Source organism: Chironomus tepperi, unplaced genomic scaffold (genome assembly GCF_022539635.2).
Source record: "Chironomus tepperi strain 1889 unplaced genomic scaffold, CSIRO-AGI_Ctep_v1 contig_85, whole genome shotgun sequence".
NCBI classification, from domain to species: domain Eukaryota; kingdom Metazoa; phylum Arthropoda; class Insecta; order Diptera; family Chironomidae; genus Chironomus; species Chironomus tepperi.
Window position 1 is genome coordinate 536,294 of NW_027226207.1, and position 21,902 is coordinate 558,195.

General features: G+C 30.7%; 2 protein-coding genes and 1 long non-coding RNA gene across 8 annotated transcripts in view; 1 reads left to right on the forward strand and 2 right to left on the reverse strand.

The window, feature by feature from the left end:
* Positions 1–21,902, reverse strand: part of cno (adherens junction formation factor afadin) — a 29,603-nt gene that overhangs the window by 1,731 nt on the left and 5,970 nt on the right. For 2 of the 6 annotated variants that reach the window (XM_070635126.1, XM_070635125.1), the window contains exons 2-17: positions 17,139–17,576; positions 16,899–17,040; positions 16,557–16,840; positions 16,412–16,493; positions 9,648–10,000; positions 9,187–9,308; positions 8,187–8,474; positions 7,271–7,946; positions 6,690–7,214; positions 6,508–6,630; positions 6,262–6,448; positions 6,140–6,199; positions 2,519–2,632; positions 2,305–2,461; positions 1,356–2,211; positions 57–1,241 (exon numbers count right to left, since the gene is read on the reverse strand). In XM_070635126.1, the coding sequence (XP_070491227.1) occupies positions 57–1,241; positions 1,356–2,211; positions 2,305–2,461; positions 2,519–2,632; positions 6,140–6,199; positions 6,262–6,448; positions 6,508–6,630; positions 6,690–7,214; positions 7,271–7,946; positions 8,187–8,474; positions 9,187–9,308; positions 9,648–10,000; positions 16,412–16,493; positions 16,557–16,840; positions 16,899–17,040; positions 17,139–17,555 (5,571 nt within the window). In that variant the 5' untranslated portion in view covers positions 17,556–17,576. Of the gene's footprint in view, positions 1–56; positions 1,242–1,355; positions 2,212–2,304; positions 2,462–2,518; positions 2,633–6,139; positions 6,200–6,261; positions 6,449–6,507; positions 6,631–6,689; positions 7,215–7,270; positions 7,947–8,186; positions 8,475–9,186; positions 9,309–9,647; positions 10,001–12,831; positions 13,054–14,954; positions 15,102–16,411; positions 16,494–16,556; positions 16,841–16,898; positions 17,041–17,138; positions 17,577–21,902 lie in introns of those variants that run through there. The other 4 variants (XM_070635127.1, XM_070635128.1, XM_070635130.1 and 1 more) reach the window with 4 other exon arrangements.
* On the reverse strand, positions 4,738–6,125 carry LOC139086615 (uncharacterized). Its single transcript, XM_070635131.1, has 2 exons — positions 5,057–6,125; positions 4,738–4,854 (listed from the first exon to the last, which is right to left on the reverse strand). Exons 1-2 carry the CDS (start codon positions 5,502–5,504, stop codon positions 4,847–4,849), a joined length of 456 nt encoding a protein of 151 aa, XP_070491232.1. The 5' UTR covers positions 5,505–6,125; the 3' UTR covers positions 4,738–4,846.
* LOC139086552 (uncharacterized) lies at positions 11,872–12,340 on the forward strand. The gene is made up of 2 exons (XR_011544033.1): positions 11,872–11,924; positions 12,069–12,340. It is a non-coding gene; the product is annotated as an uncharacterized lncRNA (long non-coding RNA).

Consider the following 21,902-nt stretch of genomic DNA (forward strand, 5'->3'; position numbering starts at 1 on the left):
AGGTAGAAAAGATTATAATAACAATAAAATCAGAGAAAAATCAATTCAAAACTCACACTAGGATCCTCACGAATAGCTGATAAATCATGCTCCGATGATGATGACATATCGTATGTATTATTATTTTCATGATCATGAAATGAAACACGTTTATTGTCTCTAATGAATGGCATTGCATTGTTGTTATTGTTGTTAATAAGATTCAATTGTTGCTGAATTTGATGAGCTGTGAAATTCCCGGGGCCAGTCATTGTAGTTGGTGATAACATAGGAGAATGTTCATTAGATGTTATATATTTAGTATTAGTATTTGTAATGATTGGATGTTCATTAAATGATAATTTTTGGAAAGTTCCACTACTTCTTATTTTCTGATGCTGCATCACAGCAAATGAACTTCCTCTCTCGGGTGGTGGAGGTGGAGGATTGTTTTGCTCGTCTGATTGATATTCGATTGTCAACTCATTCATTTCTTTATTTAACTGAGTTAGCATTTGATTTGCATTTGTATTATTCATTGTAATTTCTGTTAGATTTTGAGTCTTTGTGTCAATATGGTGTTGCGATGCAAAACTTGTTACCTTTCCGTGTTTTGAAGGCGATGATGGATTACTATTATTATATGCGTTAGTTGATTTTAAAATACTTTTCGGTTGAACAGGCGGTGGTAATGTTGATTGTGAAATGTTATCTGTTGCTATTGGTGAAATATCAGATGATGCTGGCGAAATATTTGTCGGTGTTGTTTTAATATCAACTTGCTTGAGACGAGTTGTTGGGACAGTAATTTGACTAGGATTGACTGAATTTGACTGAAGACGTAAAACTTCTTGAACGGCACTGTTATTTTTTTGATATTGCATATCATTTTCTTCTTCATTCTCTTCTTCTTGTGCTCGCCTCTCAAAATCCCGCTCAAGAACTAATGTCTTTAATTGCTCTTCTTGTTGTGGTGTTCTCGACGGTTGAAGTGAAAGTTCAACGATCTGTTGATCTCTCCACTGACGAATTTGTTCACGTCTTATTTCTAGTTCCTTTTCTCTCTCCTCTCGTTCCCAAGGATTTGATGCTGGTGCATTTTTTCCAGTATTTGGCTGCGTTGGATAAAGTGCAGTTTTTGGTGCTTCCGTTGCACTATAATTTAATGCTGGTGCAACTTGCGACGATGATTGTTGAGGAGTTCCGTTCTTAAATAAAGGATGCGTGGATGTGGGCGGAAGTGGAGGTTGGTCCTCAATACGCTACAAAAATAATGTCCATGAAATATTAGAAATCAAAATATTCAATTTTAAATTTTGAAATTAAGGAATTTGTAATGTGAATGGAATTAAAAACGTGTGAAATTGTGCTTTTACCTGTGGTTTTGGTGCAGTATTAGGTGCTAATTGTTTTTGTGGGCTTTGTGGATGAAAAACTTGTCGATTTTGAGTATTTGGCGATAACATTTGTGGAGGAGGCATATTTGATTGTGGAATGTGAATATTATCCATTGAATTTGCAAATGGAATTGGTCCATTTATTGGATGATTACGTTGTTGACGCTTCAATAATTCTCCCATTTCAGCCATTTTAGCAGTACCGCGAAGAAGAGATGCTTGATGATTTGGTGACAATTGTGGATTATGCTGTTGTTGCTGTTGATATTGCATTTGTTGAACAGGATCTTGGAATTGTTGCTGAGGCATGTAATAATTGCCAGGAATTTGGTTAACACTTTGCATACTTTGACTTGCTGGAATGTTTGTAGCGTATCCACTACTTGTGTGCGCAATATTTGGCATTGATGGTGCCATCATTTGTTGTTGAGTATTCATTCGTGCATCTCTAATGAAACCTACATTTTGTTGTGTCATTTTATTTGGCATAATAGGTGGTCTATGCGGTGTTATGGGTGAATTAGTTATTGACGACGATGCATTCGACATTCCACCTAAGTTTGGATGCGAAAGATGTTGTTGTGCAGGTGTAGGCATCATATTATTGGTGTTATTATGATTAAATCCCATCAAATTACCCGTGCTAGTGCTTTGAGTTGTGTTAGGAATGCTGGGCGTAGATGATAAATTCATTACATTGCTATTATTGCTACTATTAAAATAGGCAGATGTTGGACGGTTCATCGAATTGATCGTTGTTGGTACATTACTACTGTTTCCCATGCTATTACCCATTTGTGCAACTTGAGGAGTCACCTGATGATTCATTGAACGGCTATAAAAATGTATATAGTTTATGAGCATTTAGTCACAACATAAAAATGTAACAATTTGACAATAACATAGATTAAAAGCTTAATAAACTTACTTATCTCCAAGATTTGGATGACTTTGATTTTGCTGACGATATACGCTTAGATTTTGGTAAAAGCCTTGATCATTTGCCGATGTATTGATATTTCCTGCACTACTACTGCTTTGCGCTGTCAAATTCTGTGTGCTTTTCGACTTATTGCTTGCATTTCCTGTAAGAAAGGTTATTTATTAAGAAAAAGTACATGGCGATAAATTGATTTACATACCAATATGGTGTAATGCTGGAACAGACTTGCTATTTAAGAGTTGAGAACCTGCTATTGGTGGTTTTGCTTCAGCACCAACTTTGGTCATGTCTCTCTCAGACATTCTACGACCTCCTAATAAAAGAAAATACATTCATTAATTTTCGTTTTCCAAACACATAAATCCATGAAAAATACATAAAAGCACAATAAAGATAGTAACAATTATGTAGCAAATAAATTGAAAAAAAGCTCATCCAAAATTCCGTTTATTAGTTTCATAAGCTGTGCACTTGTCACACTACACAATACAGAATAAGGGTAAATAGCAACAATAATAAAAATCATACTACATGCATTCTACATAAATGCTCATTAAAATTTTATATCATAACAATTGCCTCGATGTGGTTCCACATCACGCTACATGTTTTTTCACTTTTCATTAGAATTTTCAGCATAACCAACGTAATTTAAAGTACTTTTAAAATGATTTTTAACCATATTTTCCTATTTGTAAAGATTCTTGATAATGGCATAAAAAATCGAATTTAATTGATTATAAAGTTAATGTATAATGCATCAACAAAAGTCAATCTGAGTGAACTATTGGATATTGATTTTCCAAGAACAAGTCTCCATTCATTGTAATAAAATCTCAGGATGTGTGATGCAATGTTGATGTTCATGAATTACATGTTACAAAAATGTCAAAGTTTAAAACAGACAGTCATCAGAAGCTCTACTTTAAATAAGAGAAGACTTATACTATAATCCCCATAGCAACAGCACTTTGCGGGTTACGTACATTTTCATTCATCAAGCTTTGATGGGTTTTTGTACCCTATAGCTGAATAATCTGTGAAGATATCACAATTGAGAATTATTTGTCTCGGTCGAATAGCTGTGCTTGCAGCCAAGACAAATAAATTCATTATTTTTCGTCCCAAAGCATAAACAGTAAGATAAATAACTAAACCAATAAATTTGTGAAAACTAATTTCGCAAAGGTCAATGATTGTAAGGTAAATAAACACATAACTGAGTAAATCACGGAACTATATCCGTTTTGGACGGCTACGGAAAATGATTTACAGAAGATAAAAAGGATAATAAATTAAACGTCAAGTGAGCGAACTTGTGCAAAACATTAATTAAAGAATTGATTGAATTTTATTTATTCATCAGCCTTTAAAGTCAAAAACCAAAAAAATCAATGTTGGAAAAGTTAAAACGAAGCAAAGGAAGAGCTATAAAAATGAAAATATCATAAAAAGTTCGACATTGTGCATCAATGATATTAAAAAGCAATCGAAGTATAGTCATCAAAAGATAAGAGAATGAGAGAGATTTACAATAAACCAAAATCAAGGAGATTAATAACGGAAGATAAACATCAAAAAAATATTGGAAGATGCATCCTACTGTGTCAAATTATTAGGCTTTCATTGTCATCGTCATGCTTTTGATGGTTCTGTTGTGGCTTTTGATGACCTGTTATCGTCGATTTTGATTTTGAGCTTTTCTTTTTGCACTGTTTCTCCAAATCTCTTTTAAGGTTGTAGCATGGCGATCGACATTTGTGCTTTCCAAAATTATACGAAAATGGAGCTATATTCTCAATATTTGCACATTTTGACTGGCAATGTGTTGATTTTGTTAAGCATTCTGGCAATTTCGGAATATTTTTATAATCAATGTCAGTAAGATCTGATAAACTTGATTGATGACTTTTCTTCCTCTTAATTTTATCTAATCGGTTTAAAATCTCGTGATATTGCTTACAGTCACCATAAAGTTCATTGTCTAGGCATATAATGGGAGATGATGTTACATCCTGCATAAACGTACATACTAATTTATCTTTAGTAGATTTAGGAGATTTTTTCAGCCTATACTCGCTCCATTCCTTCAATTGTTTACGCACAATTGCCATTTCATCATGAGACAGTTTATTATTATCACTATTGGACATGATTGATAAATTTGGTGTTGATTGATGAATTATATTTATGCAATTACATTCAGTTGACATAAAAGGTAATGAATTAAAATAGGATGTTAAGGCTTTTACTTTTCCAGAGCATATTTTGTCATTTTCATTGCGATTAATTTCATCCCATTTAATTTTGTAATTTTTTAAATCTAACTTTTTATCATGATTGTTATCATGCTGGTGTTTTAGTTTAATTTGTTCACGCTCGTCTTGGTACTTTTCTTCCATTTTAATTTTAATTAACTTATCAATTAAGGTACAATGGTCATCATTAGACGATAATGATGAAAATTTAGATTTGGGAACTGATTGTGAACGTATCACATAACCATCCTTTGTACGTCTCACATTACTTATTGCTCTAGATGCATGTTGAGAGGAAATATTATTATTGATGTTGTTATTATGACAGTGATGAAAATGATGTTGATGCGTTGAAGAGCAGGAAGTATGAAAGGAAGGATTAGTTGTACATTTGGAAGCATGAAACAATTGGGGAGTATTATTTTTATTTTTATCAGTGTTATCAAATTTCTTGTGGGGAAGTTTGGGGAAATTTTTACCATTGCTAGCTGAGCTATATAAGCATTGCTGCGATGGTCCACTCTTTAACATGTCAAAACTAACGGTCTTTCTGCATGTATTCATTGATTCCTTTTTCGGAACTATCTCATCACTACTTTGAACACGACATGGCACAAACTCATTTGAATCGTCGTCAATAAAAGGAATTTCAGTTAAATCTCCAAACGACTTAATATCATGTACACTTAAAGCTGGTTGTAAGGAATCATTGCTCGTACAAAGAGTTTCTTTTGACGTTTTTTCATTCTCACTTTTCATTGATTCAGACTTGTGTGCTTCGTCATCACGATATTCTTCGATAAAAATTGATGGATTAGTATCCCACCGTTTTTGTGGAATCAATGGAGCTATTAAAGGTGGCGACTGACTTGATACTCTTCTAAACGGTTGATATTGTGGCACTATTATATTACCAGTACTGGCCATTGAATGTAAACTATTGCTACGAGTACGACAATTTGAATTATTTAGACTTGATGCTGAACGATAATCCCGATACCGCGGATCAAAATGAATTTGATCTAATTGATCATTCGATAAAATATCTTCATCTGAATAAGATGTGCTATAACGACGAGTTCCGGGATAAATATCAGGATTAGAGCATCTACGAGAATTTAATTGATTGAGCGATAAGGTACTCGAAGGACGTGGGTTGAGATGCTGTTTTTGATAGGACGACGTAATTGGTACATGACCTAATCGATAACGACGAATATTTTCATCAGAATCAGATCGATATATATCATCATCTTTTTATACAAAACATTTTTTAATCACACATGAAGAAAAATGCAAGCATTCCCATTATTATTAATAATAATATTAATATGATTATTATTCGATAAGCATGTGAGAAAGAAAATAAGAGAAGAAAAGATACGGGAGAAAGAAGAAACAAATCGACAGAAAACTTTGTTAGCATTGAATAAAGAACCATGAGCAAAATTTTACTTCTGTTAGTATATTTCTAATAATAAATCTTCATTTTGCTAAATAGCAATACAGCACGAAATATTCTAGAGAAAAAAACACAATATACAAAAAACAGAAAGTCTTACCTCTTTGAATTACGGGACTTGGTTGTTGAAGAAGCGTTGCCAAACCATGAAAAATGGCACCTAAGGCATTGAATAAAACATTAAATTGCTTTATGTCGAATAATATTCTCGTTAAATTTTACCTTGTTTGGCAACTTCCAATGTGACGATTGGGCCTGTTCTAACTAAATAGTCGGCAGCACGTTCTTGTGTGATACCAATCAAACTTTGTCCATCGACTCGCAGTAATTGATCGCCAGCTTGTAATCGTCCATCTGCATCGGCTGCACCTCCGGCCACAACAGATTTTATATAAATTCCCAAACGTTCCTATTTAAAAAGAATTTCAGGAATAAGTTTTTACAAAAATAAAGAAACAAAATTCTTACTTGTCCAGCGCCTTTAGCGGCAACGATTGAAAGCCCCATTCCATTTGAATTTTTATGAAGCTTTATTGTTTGAACTTCCGGTTGTGGCATTTTTGTTGACATGACGCTTGGAGAACGACCCTGCTGAATAATAAAATACCAAATATTAAATCGTAAACAAAAATAAATTTAATTCTACTTACATTGAATTGATGCATATACACAGTCCACAATCCTATGCTTGTTGGTTGTGAAGCAAGACGACACCATCCAGCAGATTGAAATTGTGATAAAAAGTCCACTAAACCAGCAGGAATTCCACGAACCACATCACAACTAAATCCATCAACTGGCAATAACAATGCTAATGGTAAATCTGGAGATTCCTCCAATCGAATTTCACGTCCATCTGCTCGAGTCAATTCATCAGCAACGGATTCTGCCATTCTAACTGTTGCATCAATCAGTGCGCGAGAAATTGTTTCTTGTGAAAGTAATGATGCCATTTGTAATGAATTTAATCGAAAGCATGAACATGCTAATTGTTGAACTTCTGTGACGGATGTTTTTGGTGCTTGAAGAAACTCTGCACATTGATTTATTTTCGCTAAATGGCAATCAGCTGCTAATTCTAGGCCTTGCTTTTCTGCCCATAATTCAAGCAGTGCCAAACGATCGCTTAATGCTTTACCCCATGTACTAGTGCACATGTGTGACGTCGTTACAAACTGTTGGGATAAAAAATTAGTAAAATATAAAAATTTGCTCCTTCCTATATGCTTACCTTATTAAAACAAACAACATTGATATAGTGGAATAGTTGAGAAAACAATTGAATTGTAAGCGCCGCATTTACTCGACATCTTCTTAGAAGTGCCATAGCGGAGCCAAGAACGGATAAAACAAGACCAGCTGCAGAATCATGATCTATATTCTCAGACAGGAATTGATTTAACGTTTGTGATAATTCTGAATGAAAAATTGATACGAGATTTTGAAATGCAGCCTGTACACATTCAGCTAAAACTTCCTGTGCTTGCACACTAAATGCAGATATATGACGATCTGATTTTAGAAAATGTAGAAATTCACTGCTATTTGCCATCCAGAATGATAAAATTTTCGGGTCATTATATTTCTCTTGAATGATATTATGAATCAAATTTGCGACATGATGCAAGAACACGGTTAATTTATGAGCTCGTTCAGTCGGTTGTAAATCTGGACGATAATGAGTAGATGCACGATATCTTGCACACAAATAAAGTGTATACACAGGAGCGAGTTTAAAATTCGGTGCATTAACGTCTAGTTCTGTAATAACAGATTTCAAAAATTGTTCTTGGCTATGCTCGGGGAATTCAAGAACTGCCGGCAATATTGCTTCTTGTCCTTGCTGTTCCAACATTGTTGGGGTAGCAGACATTCCTGCTGACTGTTTTGCGAACGATTGAGAACGACTGAGGAAGGAAGAAAATAAATAATTTTATAAGTTTTGGTTCGATATTCATATTAAAATAAATCGTTAGTTCGCGATATGACGAGCTTTTCCCAACTTTAAAACAATATTAAACATTTAACAAAAACAACAAAACAAGTACATCGAACAAAAAAAAAAAAATAGTGACAGCTATAATTTATATAAAGTTAGAAATAAGGGATAATAAAAAAGGCGTTTAAACGTGGAGTGAATTTATCACCTGTCCTGACTCCTCATACTCGACACTGATTTAGTTTCATTCTCAATATTTCCTGCGTCATTATCAAACATTGATTTATCATCACTTGATTGCTGTGCTGTTAGTTTGAGTTCATTACTTCCTGGACTGTGCTGCTGTTGTGAATGGGTTATTACTTGCTGTGGTTGTTGCTGTGTCATTTGCATTGCTTTTTGTGGAATTGCTTGTTGCTTTTTATTTGTGTAGTTTGAACTCGATATGCTAGTGTCTTCATCTTCATGCCATGATGGAGGATTTGTGGCAGATCGACTAATGTTTAATTTTATTATGCATTTATGAAATGTTTGTGATGTGATACATGATTATAAATTTTTATGATGGTAACATTGACGATACACATTGACATGGATTGAAGAAAAAATGATAAAACAATAAAAAATAAATAAAATAAATAATGACAAGCAATATGAAAAATAATAAAAATAATAAGAATTGACATAAAATAAGCTCTTTAATGTACACCAATGTTTTTACATATTTTACAACATAAACCAAGATGATTTAGACTTCATTTGAATAAAGGAAATTCCGTGAAAAGTTTGGCATTTATACATCAGCATTTACAGTATACAAACATAATATCATTAGTATTGTACAACGTAAAAGCAGTAGCTTGTGATCTATCAGATTATCAGTTGGAGGTTTAAATATAATAAAGTGTCATCAAATGTAATTACATTCTATGAAGAAGGTTTTCTTTAGTCACGTACAAAATAAATGCCAATCATGAAAATTATTAAGACACATGAGGGCTAATAAATCAATAATTATTTTTTTCATCACAGAAAAATATAGAAATAGTTGAGAGAGAAAGGAAGAGAGAAAAGTAGCAAAAGATGTGGTCAACAGCATAACGACAACATGCTGAGAGTCAATCAAATTTTGTGTCATAGGAAAGTATATAGCTAGTAAAACATGCACCCCAGTCTCCTTAATTGAAAAAATCCTTGATATTACTCACCTCTCATACAAATAGGCTGAATCTAATTGAGATTGTGATAACGCTAAATTATAACGTCCATCAGATGGAACATCAACAAAGCGATATGATGCCGTTCTTCCAAACATCACTACCGATCCATTCTATAAATAAAATATGAAAAGAAAAATAAATTTCATTATAACGACTGATTTTTAATGTAAACAGACGAAAGTTTCTCTTTACTCGTCTTTTCCTTTCAACATTACTTTCTGCTCATTTTTGTAAAGAGATTTCAGAATACAAAGAAATATAAAAATTTTCATTAACGCATTTCTTCTATACATTTTATTTTTTGTTTGTGCAAGTTCAAACTGATGTTTTTATTGTGTTTTAAACTTAGATTAGTTCGGAAAAAAGGATGTCATCTGGGAAAACGTTTTCCATTCCAAATCGTTATGACACAATAAAAAATAATATGTATGTGCATAATATTGACTTACATGTAGTATTGTTGGTTGTGTTATATGATGTCCATTAACAAATGTTAAACCATCAGCATGAAGCGGTGTCACAGTACATACACCCTCGTGCAATGATATCAAGCAATGGCGTGGCTGTATTGATGGTCCAAATAATTGTAAAGCATTTGTATTTGCCGAGCCTACTTCAATGGGCTCAATAGTTAATTTAACACGACGACCGCCATCTCCCGAATGTGTGATTTCTACGAGCATTGGGCCTTCACGTTCTGCAGTCATATTACCGCTCCCATTGCTTATTCCGAGTGGCTTTTTCTTCCGTCGTCGTGGTTGTGAATCAGCTGGACGTCGACGGACATGAAACATAATGGATCCTATATTGACGAGAATAAGAAGATAATATTGAATCAATTACTATCAATTATTAATATATTCTAACAATAGAGTTGCCATTCAAGTTTAATATAATTTCGACAAATTGCAAATTTAATTCAATTAGGACATTACTCAAAATGTCGTCAGCAAAAATAAAAGCTAATCTTCATATCAAAGAGAGCTTTAAAAATATATTTAATTTTGTTTTTCGATCGAAATTGAAATTGGCACGAAAAAGTGTATAAAAAAAGGATATATTGTATAAATAATGTATAAAATCAATAAAGCCGGTGACACAGATTTTTTCACATTTTTATTTTAAGTCTATAATAAAGTGCAAAAGTTGGTTTGGTTTTTTATAAATCCAATTTTCAACCGTAAATGTGATGTATTGTGTAAATTTGTTTTAGTAACCGAGCAGCATAATGTAATCGCTAAGTCGTCATGTTAATGACAAATTGAGAAATTGCCCTGACGGCAACGTAATGTAAACTTTAAGTCACTGAATCACTAAATAGAAGCTAATAGAACAAACCTAAGAACAACCTCGCAAGCACAGTTGGAAGTGATATTATAAGATATTTGATACTTAAAATTGAAAAATTGAACACAACTGTGACGTCACTTTTAAATTAAACTCATTCAACAGCAATGTATGAATCATTCGACACATTGTAATGAGTGAATGAAAATGAATTTTCACATATGAAAACAAAATGAAAATGTGCTGTATAATATTTTAGTGAGCCATGTGTTTAATATTGTATCATAAAGAAAAATGGGTTTGAATTATTTAAATTCCCATGGTTCGTAAAAGATTTTTTATTCCTAAAATCCATAAAAAGAACAGTTTTTAATATTGAATATTCACATTTTTCAATTATTTGAAGCTAAGAAACCGAGAAATTTTTAATAATTAAAAATTAATTCGAGGAATTAAGTGCGATGAAACCAATCAGATAAATTATAATCATCGACATGAAATGGAACATGTAGGAATGATTTTTTGATTAAAGCACATGTTTATTGTGATATCAGAATGCAACAAGGTCGTAATTAATTTTTCACTATAGTTCCATTATTTTGATAAATATTTCAAATTCGACAGGATTTTTCACATATACCTCAGATATTTATTATCTTCCTTAATCCTTATTAACGCAAATGATGTTGACAACAACCAGTGAATTTTGTAATATAAGGTACTCATTCAATAATGATTGAAACTGACAGAACCTTCTATTTGAATGATTATTTACTTCCATTTGAACACTTTATGGTAAAAAATAATAAACTATATGGATTCGTTTGAATTCATTAGATTCAATGAGACAAAAAAAATTATATTTTTTGACACCACATCCACAGTACTTTTTCAAATTTTGTATATACTCAAATACTCGAATGTTTTTTTTTCACACTAATGCAAACTTTAAAGATAATATTAAAGAAAAAGTTTAAACTTAGTCTATGCCGACCTTTTAAACAAATGAAAAGCACCTTGCCGAACACTTGTTTTTCTGATGAACTTGAATTAACAATGGTATGCGATTCTATGACGTTGAAAGCACCAATTGCTTCAAGAACTTTTGTTTTTACTCGGTTATTTTTTTATTATTATTATTTTCTATACTTCTAATATCCTCACATGTCGTTTCCAACTCCTCGCATCGTGTCTCTGTAAGAATGTTAACTGAAAAATGTAGGCAAGAAGCTCACTACAAAGCTATTATTGTATGCCAAAGCACACAAAGAAAAGAAAAAAGCTTATGACACAATAATAAAAGCAATGGAAATGTGAGAAAGAGCACGAAACCGAACTTCTCTTTTTTCTGTTCATATTTTTCATTACAGTACTTAAATTTACATCAGTCAATGTAGTTATGAATTCATTCATGTAAGGACGAGGGAATGATGTGGAAGGTATATTTCTTTTGAGTTTCCTTCGGCAAACTGATAATGTAATGGTACATCATAAGAAGTATCAGTATTTCTTGTTCTTTTATGGTTTCATAACATTGTCAGGTTTTAAAACCTATCAATTCAATATTTTATTGTATCTTTCAGAAAAGCGTAACATCGATCGAAAAAGTTTGGTATAAAAGTATTGACATGGACACAATGAAGAATTACAACAAGGACAAACTTTACTTTTTTCAACAAATGCTTGACATAAAAACAAAAATTATCGATTTCTATGTTCTATTTCATTACAGACGACGAGTTTTAATCAATTAATTTACTCATTACATCTATCGCACCCCCAAATTTTGATAACTTCACCCTCGACTTTCTACTAATTTTTAAGATAAATAAAACACAAATTGTGAGGATCTAAATATCAACAAGAGATTTAAAGTGAGTAAACTAGCTTCATGTAGATCCTGATGAAGATTTACGAATAGCAACCGGAAAGGAAAGGAAATTTCACCACGAGGGAAATTAAAACTAATGACTAAATGGCGACCTAATATTAAGCAAAGAAAATGGAATGACTATTGTAGCTTTGACAATATTTAATTACAGCTGTTTTTTAGACAAAGGTCTAAACTTAGTAGGATTTAGTATATATTTAGTTCTTGTAGATCCATCGAGCATTTCCATTCAAATCAAATTTTGAATAAATTTATAGATTTAAATTTAGAATAAACTTGTTTATTATGCAAAAAGTAGGAAGTGCTCTGGAGATTTCTAATAACTGTTCAGTTTATTCATTCATCAAAAATGTCTTAAAATGAGAATAATAGAGAAATTTTATCTATGTAGCAATAGACGAGATGATTTTTGTTTGAATTCTAAATTATTCAAATGTACGTAGATGCATACTTACTTCGTATACCCCAATCAAGCATATCTCTATCTCGTGTTTATATCCAAAAATTTTTATGAAATTCGTATTTTTTTATTAAATTTAATTTCACTTTTTACACCAAATTCACTTTTTTATTTTAATGTCCATTTTGAGTAGATAAAGTTACTAATAAAATTACTCAATTTCAGCATTTTAACCTAGTTTTGTTGGACTTTCTAGAATCTAGAAATCCAGCCATGACTGTTCAAAAACAATTTATGTTTAAACTAAATGTATTATATTAAAAGGATAATGGAAAAGAGACGTAAACGTTTGGAAAATATTTTCAGTGGATTTTGAGCAGTGCTCTTGTCTGTATAATGAACTTTAAACAAACGTTTACTTTAATATTAATATAACATTACGAAAAATAAGTAAAATTTTCATTCTTTTTCTTCGCAGTAAATAAACTCATAAGGATGGGATCAAAAAATACATAAATGTAGGAAAAACAAGAGCGTAAATTTAATGAAGATTAGACTTTTTCATCATGTAGAAATTTAAGGTAATCTTCCTTAAAAAAGGCTTTAATCCAAAAATGTTTTTCAAAAATTTTGCACAAAAAGAATTGTAAATCCAATAGAAATGAAAAAGTGTTTACATCTTATTTTCAATGAAAAAAAAAAAGGAAATTAAATCTCCATACAGTTATTCTCAAGCATGATAAATATTTATAAAATCTAAATAGATTAGTATTATTTTTCACATTCGTTTCACTTATTGTGGTGGAAATACGAATTTATGCAAAATTTTCCATTTCTCTACCTAGTTAAAATTAAATTATCATTGCCTAATGAAATTACTATACATTACTGAACTTGCCAGACTTTAAAAATGCAACTAGAAATTTCAAAATTCTATCATGCAAAAATGTATGAACTTTAATAAATTATTAAAGAATTCTACTTTGCAAAGCATGCTGGCATGTACTCAAAGTATGAAAAATGAACACAATATAATATAATATTAATTGATAAAGGATTAGTCAGTGAAATGAAAATCGTAGATTCATAAACATTTACATATTTTATTTTATCTACATTCACTGAATAGACATTATCATGGCGCTATGTATATGGTTTAGTGACGTCGATAAACTTAAATTGAATGAAAATGAAAATGAAAATGTTTTGAAGAAACAGCAAACTTTATCTTTCCTATCGAAGTAAATGTGTCGAACAAAATGAAGTTTAGCTAAGTAAGTAACCCCGATATTGAAGAAATTTTAAGTAATAACTGATTTGTCCTTCAATTGAAATGAATTACTGAATAGGGTAGACCACATAAAAGTTTTTAAGTTAATGTGTGTTATATTATCCTAAATAATTGAGTTGATGCGAAAACAAAGAAAAAAGGAACTTTCATTCTAGTAATTTGAGCTGTATTGTACTACTTCCTTATGTACATAAACGATATTTTTGGGAAAAAGGATGTCCTTAGTAATATCATTTATTTTTTATTTGTGAAATGTTTGATATATTGATTGAATAGCACACTTAAAGCTATTTTACGTCCATTAAATACAACTCAAGTGGAAGGATACATTAAGTTTCTGTTTTGTAAACTTTTTCAATTTATCATTCACATGATTTAAAATTTTATGTTTTCCTCTTTATTAAGTATACCACTTTACCGTACAATCTCTTGTATTTACTACTTTTTTAAGTGAATTCCTTATCTTTAACAAGGAAGCTCTTGCTTCTTTTCCATTTATGTTTATAAACTTTATGAGAGGATGTGTGTGCTTAATCGTGAACAGTCATGAAAAGCTCTCGAATGAATAACGAGAAAATATACTTTAGAGATCAATTGATAACTTTTTTCATAAAAACACATAAACTTTATGCTCGTACTGTGTGTTAAGCATCACTTAATTTCCTTTTTAGCTTATTCTTCTCTTTCTTTCTCCCTCTATCCACCACCTACTCGTTATTTCTAGTGCTTCTTTAAATTAATCATGATGAAACAGTAAGACAGTAAGAATTTACTTCGTAGAATTAAGTAAAAGAATGAGAATTTTGAGGATAAATAATAAAGTTTTTCACAATAGATGGATGGAAGGAAGGAAGGAAGGAAAATTAAAGAGACACGATTTAATTTGCCTTAATATTTTCACTGCTTGTTAACTGTATAAATATTTTATCTAAATAAATATTGTTTCGATGGTGCCGCTCGCGCGCGATTTTTCTTAACCATCGCACAACCATCGAACTGAACATAATCACTGAAACTGACTATTTACAATTGAAAAGAAAAAAACGTTTTTTTTCTCTGATTGAAACGTTTCTTTTCTCAACACAAACCGAACAACGATTTTATTTTCTTCTTTCTCTACGACGACTGCCAGATGATTTTCTCGTGTGTATATTTTCCTTTTTTTCCTTCTATAATGAAGTTTAAACACAAAAGAGACGAGAATGTTTGTAAATGAGAGAAGAGAAAATTGAGAGAATTTCCCTTATTATGGAGAAAGAGTGGAAATTCGGAAAATTGCATTGTTATAAATTTCAATCTATTTTTTACATACAACAAAATAAAGAATAAAGTTTGTCAGCATTGTTTCCGTACTGTGTTAAAACTTGAAAATTTATCCAGGCATGAGTACCTTGTCTTTCAAACTCGACTGATTTTGCATTTTTTGGCAAAAAAATTCAGTCGTTCATACAATAATGTTATCATCCCTAGAAATGTGAGCGAAAAATGTATGAGCAAAAAGAAGTTGTTCCAAAGTGGGAGAAAATGTATTAAAATTTAATTTATAACACAATTTTTCGCTTCAATCATTTTATGAAATTCGAGACAAACAAAAGCTTTAATAAAATCAATATCCGACCTTCGCTTCAAGAGATAAAAAATTTAATGCGGAAAATATGAAGAAAGGTTAAATACCATGTGTAAGTATTTGTATTCGTTTTTTGAAATATGATATGTTTACTTGAGTCTCATGATAGCTTTTCTTACTGTTTGATATTAAGAACATTTTCTCATTCTTCGTCTTCTTTGTTTTTGTAAATTCAAATGTGAATTCTCCGAATATTTTTCTCACAAAATGAAATATTTAAGAGCAGTATCTAAGAACTTTTTCTGACTCAATTCTTATTTTGTATTCAAGCTATATTGACAACTAAAATAAGTTTAGTTTTTCTTTTTTAATGGTTGCTACCCCAACAGAAGTTCCAGAAGTGATCCCATCGAATGACATAGATAATAAATGGATCTACTGAATAAAAGAAAAATTTCCGTTGAGTTTGAATTTTCAAACGTTTTTCATCATTTTTACTATACGCCTGCCTAAAATACAAATATGCTTGGATCTGCAACTTTTTTGTCTTGACTACTCAAAAGTTGATGATATTAATCATGAAATTTATCAATAAAGTAAGTTAAGGGTAAATAATTTAAAAATACTGAAGATATGCATACCTCGATGCATAAACATTTAGGAATGTGAAAAAAAGTGCTCGAAAACCTTTCAAATGTTTTGGCTTAAACATTTGTATTGATTCATACGGAGTTGGATTACAGTACTTATTTTGAAAATGTAGTAAAATTGACTTACCTCTAGACGTCGGGTGATTCATTAGTATTGATAAAGGACATTCATCGTCGTCAAGAATATACTCAGACCCATCACTATTAACCTAAAATAATAAATAATAATTTGTTTAAAAATTTGGATTATTATTTGGTAATTACTTTCTTACCTGAACTAGACAAAAGTGACGATCGTCTGTTTTTTCCATTCCATATTTTGATAACATTTCTCTTACAACTGCTTGAGCACAATCACGTATTGACAATAATAGTGTTTTATAAGGCACTTCTCGACACAAACTCTCTCCATAAATTTTTAATGTTCCTCCCGTATCCGGTTGTCCATCTCTTGATCTAAATTGTTGTAACTTCTTTTCAAGTTTCTGTTGACGTCTTCGTCTCATGACAGCTTCTGGATTTGATATTGAACGAGTAAATGATGTCTCTGGAAGCTCTATAATAAGACAAATGGTTTTAAACTTCTGAATGATCCAAAAATGCTTTTAAATTACCAGTATACAATTTTTCAGCCACATGATTTTCTGATTCGTCAGCATTCGAATTAAGTTTTTGCAATTTTTCTTTTTTCTTTTGCTCCTTCTTTTCACGTTTCGATAATTTTCTTTTAAAGTTTGTGTCTGTACTGTCTAACGTCTGTGACGAATTTAATGTGAATAAAGATAAATTCTTTTTATTAGTACCTTATTGTAACATAATTGAAAATAATAAAAAAAATAAGCTTTAAAACTTACTGTGGGTTTCTGATCTAAATCTTTTAGTAAAAATCTTCCTTCGCGATCATCGACATGCCAATTAAGCTGTACCAGTAGCGGTTTCTCATCTGGATTTAATTTTCTTTCTTCGCCATTTGCATGAACTTCATATAATGCATAATTTGGGACGGATAACATTCGCATATCAGGACGGAATTTTTCAATCAGAGTTTCAATCACATCAGCAACAGTCGCGTCAGATTGAACTCGAATACATTTAGTTGCTACTTTTTGTCCAACATCTTGAAAATAAAATCTCATTACACCATGAAATTCCAGATTTTCACTTGGCTCTGATAACTCAAACAAATCTAATCGGTTTGCGTTCCATTGCTGGATCACAGTCCGCAATGCTTCGCGATCCAGCATTCGTTTCTCATTTAATGACATTGTCATTTATAATATTGTTAAATTATTCTGAAATGATAGGAAAGAAGGACATAAGTATAAGATCATCGATGAATGTATCTTCTTTTCAAGTATTTTCTTGGATCTTGTTATTTTAAGATTTTCAATCGTGTAATCTTATTTTGTTATTAGAAATCCGCTCATGCCCTCAAGGTCATGCATTATTTTATTTTATTTAGTCTAAGAATTAATCTAAGGTAAAAATAATAAATAAGGAAAAGGGGTTGAATTACAGTCTAAATCAAAGGAGACATTGAGAAATAATGGAGAAAATATTTCTCATGTTTAATATTTTGTGATCAACAAACAAAAGCCTTTATTCAAAAAAACGCCAAAATATAGCATTTCCTGTATTATATCTTCCTTCAAATCTTCAGTTTATTGACCGATTAGAGAGCATTCAAGGATTTTTCCCCTTCAGCTATTTATAAAACAAATGTATTTTTGAAGATGCAAAGCAATCTGGTTTAAAATGTAAAAAAACCTGAAGAATGTCTAGAATTTTTGTGGAAATATTTCACAATCCAAATTAAGCATGTGATGCTAAAAATTACTTTTTATCTATCAAACTTTCCTCTTGAACGATTTTTAATTTTTGATTTAAAACATTATTTGAAATTATAGAATTCAGCCATTCTCCTCACTTTCACTTCTTGACTGATTCGTTCCATCAATTGCAATTCAATAAAAGAAAGTACCAATACATTTTTGAGTTGAAATATTGGTTGCAAAACATCATCATGATCGTTAGATCGTAAAAATCATATTAAAATTTATGGACTATATGACAGTTCATGAATTAGATGAAAATGTATAGAAAAGAATACAGGATATAATAAAAAAGAAAGGTCCCTATTGAAAGAATATAGTTCAATAGTTTCATTCTTTTGTTACCATATACAACGGGTGATAATGCATACTACACATATCCCTTCAAACTATCTATCATAGAATTGGAATGCTATATTTTTGAATAGCATAGCAATGCAGAGTTGTAACATGTCAATCAACTTAGTCAGTAGTGTGCCTATGGCAATGTTATGTTTCAAGTTTTAGGGAAGTTTCCGAGATACACTTTTTGTGCATTAAGCATTAAGATATATTTTTAATTTATGATACAAAATATTAAATATATTTAATAAATAGCAACTAAAAGAAAGCCTCTTTCCGGGAATGTATTTTTAAGCCATTTGAGGAAGGCTGATTTGAAATTTTATATCAATACCATTGTAATTTGATTAGCATGACAATTTCACATGTGTAATCCGACTAAGTCTTTCTATGTTAGCCTAATTTCAATATTATTTTGCATTAAGCACTGTGATTTAAGGATATAATCCTATATATTTTTCCGTTCACTACAGAAAAGTACACAAACGTCATTCATTTGTCTCCCCTTAAATATTTAGTTCAAATGCTGAATAGGAATAAGAAGCGATGAATGAGAGCGGATTTTGAATGGTCAGTAAAATTGCAATTAAATTTTAATTTATCATTTACTTCTTTTTTATGTTTTGATTCATTTTATTCTTGTTGCGCGTCACAGTAAAAGAATGAAATTCAATTAAAATTTTAAAAATGTAGTTCAACGAGTTTCTCCATTGCATATGCGCTAGCTTAAAATACTAGTTACTTTTTGTGAGTTTGATTATTAGAACACCAGAAGAATTTGCGCTCGTTATTGTGCAATTTATCATTTGATAAATTAAAAATATAATAATTGCAGCGTTGATGGCTATTCAAGGCAAATGCGACTTATCATAACCTATGCAACTCGCCTCTTCTAATAATATGTGAAGTTTTTGTCATGCAAAATGCATAATTTCTGATTCATGTAAATTCACAATGGATTTATAAGACTAATTACTAAGCAAATTACATCTATAACTGACATCACAAGAAAATTAATTATTTCTTCTAATTATCTTCTGTTCTCTGCATTTTTTCATTCTAAAATATCTAAATTGTTCTTATTTTCTGTGAAAATGCATGTACATGTAGTGATGATTAAAAAAATTAGGGCACTCAATTACTGTAGTTCTTTTAATATATCAAATTTTTGTGTGGGCTGTATTTAACACGCAATCGTCATTGTTATTAAGTGATCAAATATAAATACCCGAGCAATACAAATCAAGAAGGTTGCGGAACGGATCTATTTTATCAACACCAAACGAAAGCCGCCTCCGTTTGTCTTAAAGGATCATCAATTGTGTCGCTCGGGATGTAAAGATATAAATCCAAGATTACATTTTTCTAAGAAATTTATAGAATTAAACACAAAATCTCGAAACGAATTAAAACATTATTCATATCATCACCATGACACCGTGTAGTCTACTCACTAGAGTGATATTTTGCTTTGTATATAAAAGCAGACATGCTGAGAAATTTGACTCTTGAATAAAATTCGATATCACGAGTAGGGTATCCCGATTCCCGAAATCTGACGGGAATATTCCCGAATTATAAAAAACATTTTAACCAAACTTTTTTTGACTTAAAATTTTCAATTTTTAGAATTTTTTTCTGAAAAAATGTCTTTTAATTAATAATTTAAAACTAATGTGTTTATATACATTATTTATTGTATATTTATTCAAGTTTTATCAATTTTTCTCAAAAAAAAAATTCAAAAATTGGGAGTAAAAATTACCCGGGAAAATTTATATGATACAGTTTTCTTTTCAAATTTGCCATTACAATCAAATTAAAGAAACAGAATAGCTAATAAAACTGCAATAAATTTGTAAATTATACTAAAAATGAAATGAATAAAAACTCTTAGCTTGTTTACAGAAAGGAATAAAAAAATAGAGTGGCATTGCTTTACAAGTTACAATAATAATCATAAAATAAATAGAAAGAAATGAGACTAATTGCCCTTTTTGAAACAAGTTCTAGTCAAAATGTAATTGAAAACGATACAAAAATTCAAAGTAGCATGCATTTATTGAAAATGAACAATACATGTCATAATGTATTAATAAAAACAAAATAAAATAATCCAGTGATGAAGGTTTAACGATGCATATTTATAATTCCTTCAAAAGTAAACATTACAGCAGCAGACCCCCTAAACATCATCATGGTTTTCTTTTTAAATTTTAAAAGGTTTCAAATTTCACTTCTAAAACACAAAGTAATGTATACATGCAGCGAACGTAATACTCACTAAATCTATTGTGTTTATCATCAACAATTAAGAAAAGTTTTATACCTTTTTTTCTCATTTTGTATTCAATGCGAATTCATATTTCTTTTCTTTTTGAAAAAATTCTCATAAATAAGCAAGCAGCACTTTTTCTTTTTGCTCGTATTTATAAACTCATTTGAAGGAATTTTAATTTGAAATATTAAATAAACTCTTTTGTTCATTCATCCAAGTGCTTCAAAAATGGAAAAATTTGAGGACGTCTATAATATTCATGTCAGTGAAGTATTCCCTGTTGATAACGAAAATACACAGTGCTATTACTATGTGGGTAAGATCTTCAATACCCAAAATTGTATATTCTTATAAAAATAGTTTGATCAATAACATTCCAGAACTTCTGAATGTAAAAAGCAGTTGATGAATCAACGATGAGTAAGTAACTTAAAATAAGCCAAAAAAAAATAGTTATTGTTGACTATTTTAGACACGTATTGTACGTGTTAGTAGTTATATATATAATTGTGTGCCACATTTTCTAGTTTGCTTCCTGACTAAAATAAATTTTAAAATCAATCATTCTATGCGATAATAATGAAAAGTTTAGTAAAACTTGAAAAGACTAATACAATATGGTGTTAAACGCTATTCCAATATATGTTAGCATACAATGTTGATGATCGAAGCGAATCACATTGTAACCAACAAATAAATCCCATAAATCTTCCTAGAGTATTTCCCGCCGAATTCAATATTTTGAAACTATTTTCAATAAATCACTTTATTCGAGCCATTTTGAAATGAGAAGGAGGGGATTCTAAGGGGTTCGTTTGTTTATGTAACTTAATAAGCAAACAACCCCTAACATTAAGACTTTAATGATGATTTTGCATGTTTTTATATTTTTTAAGTCTTACAATCCTTCTTGACATACAATTTTAAGGGAAATATTACAACTTATAATATTCCAGATTTACTTCTTTAATAAATATACAGTATACATCATGCATGACTCATGAATATCAATTACTATAAAATAAATAAGTTTCATTTCGATGGAAGAAATGTAAATAAGCAAAAGAATTGTTAACAAATTGAAAACATATCAAGGAGTGTCTTAAATTCTATCACACTTTGTATGCATCATACATGCTTATAGCAACGCAATAATAAGATATCTA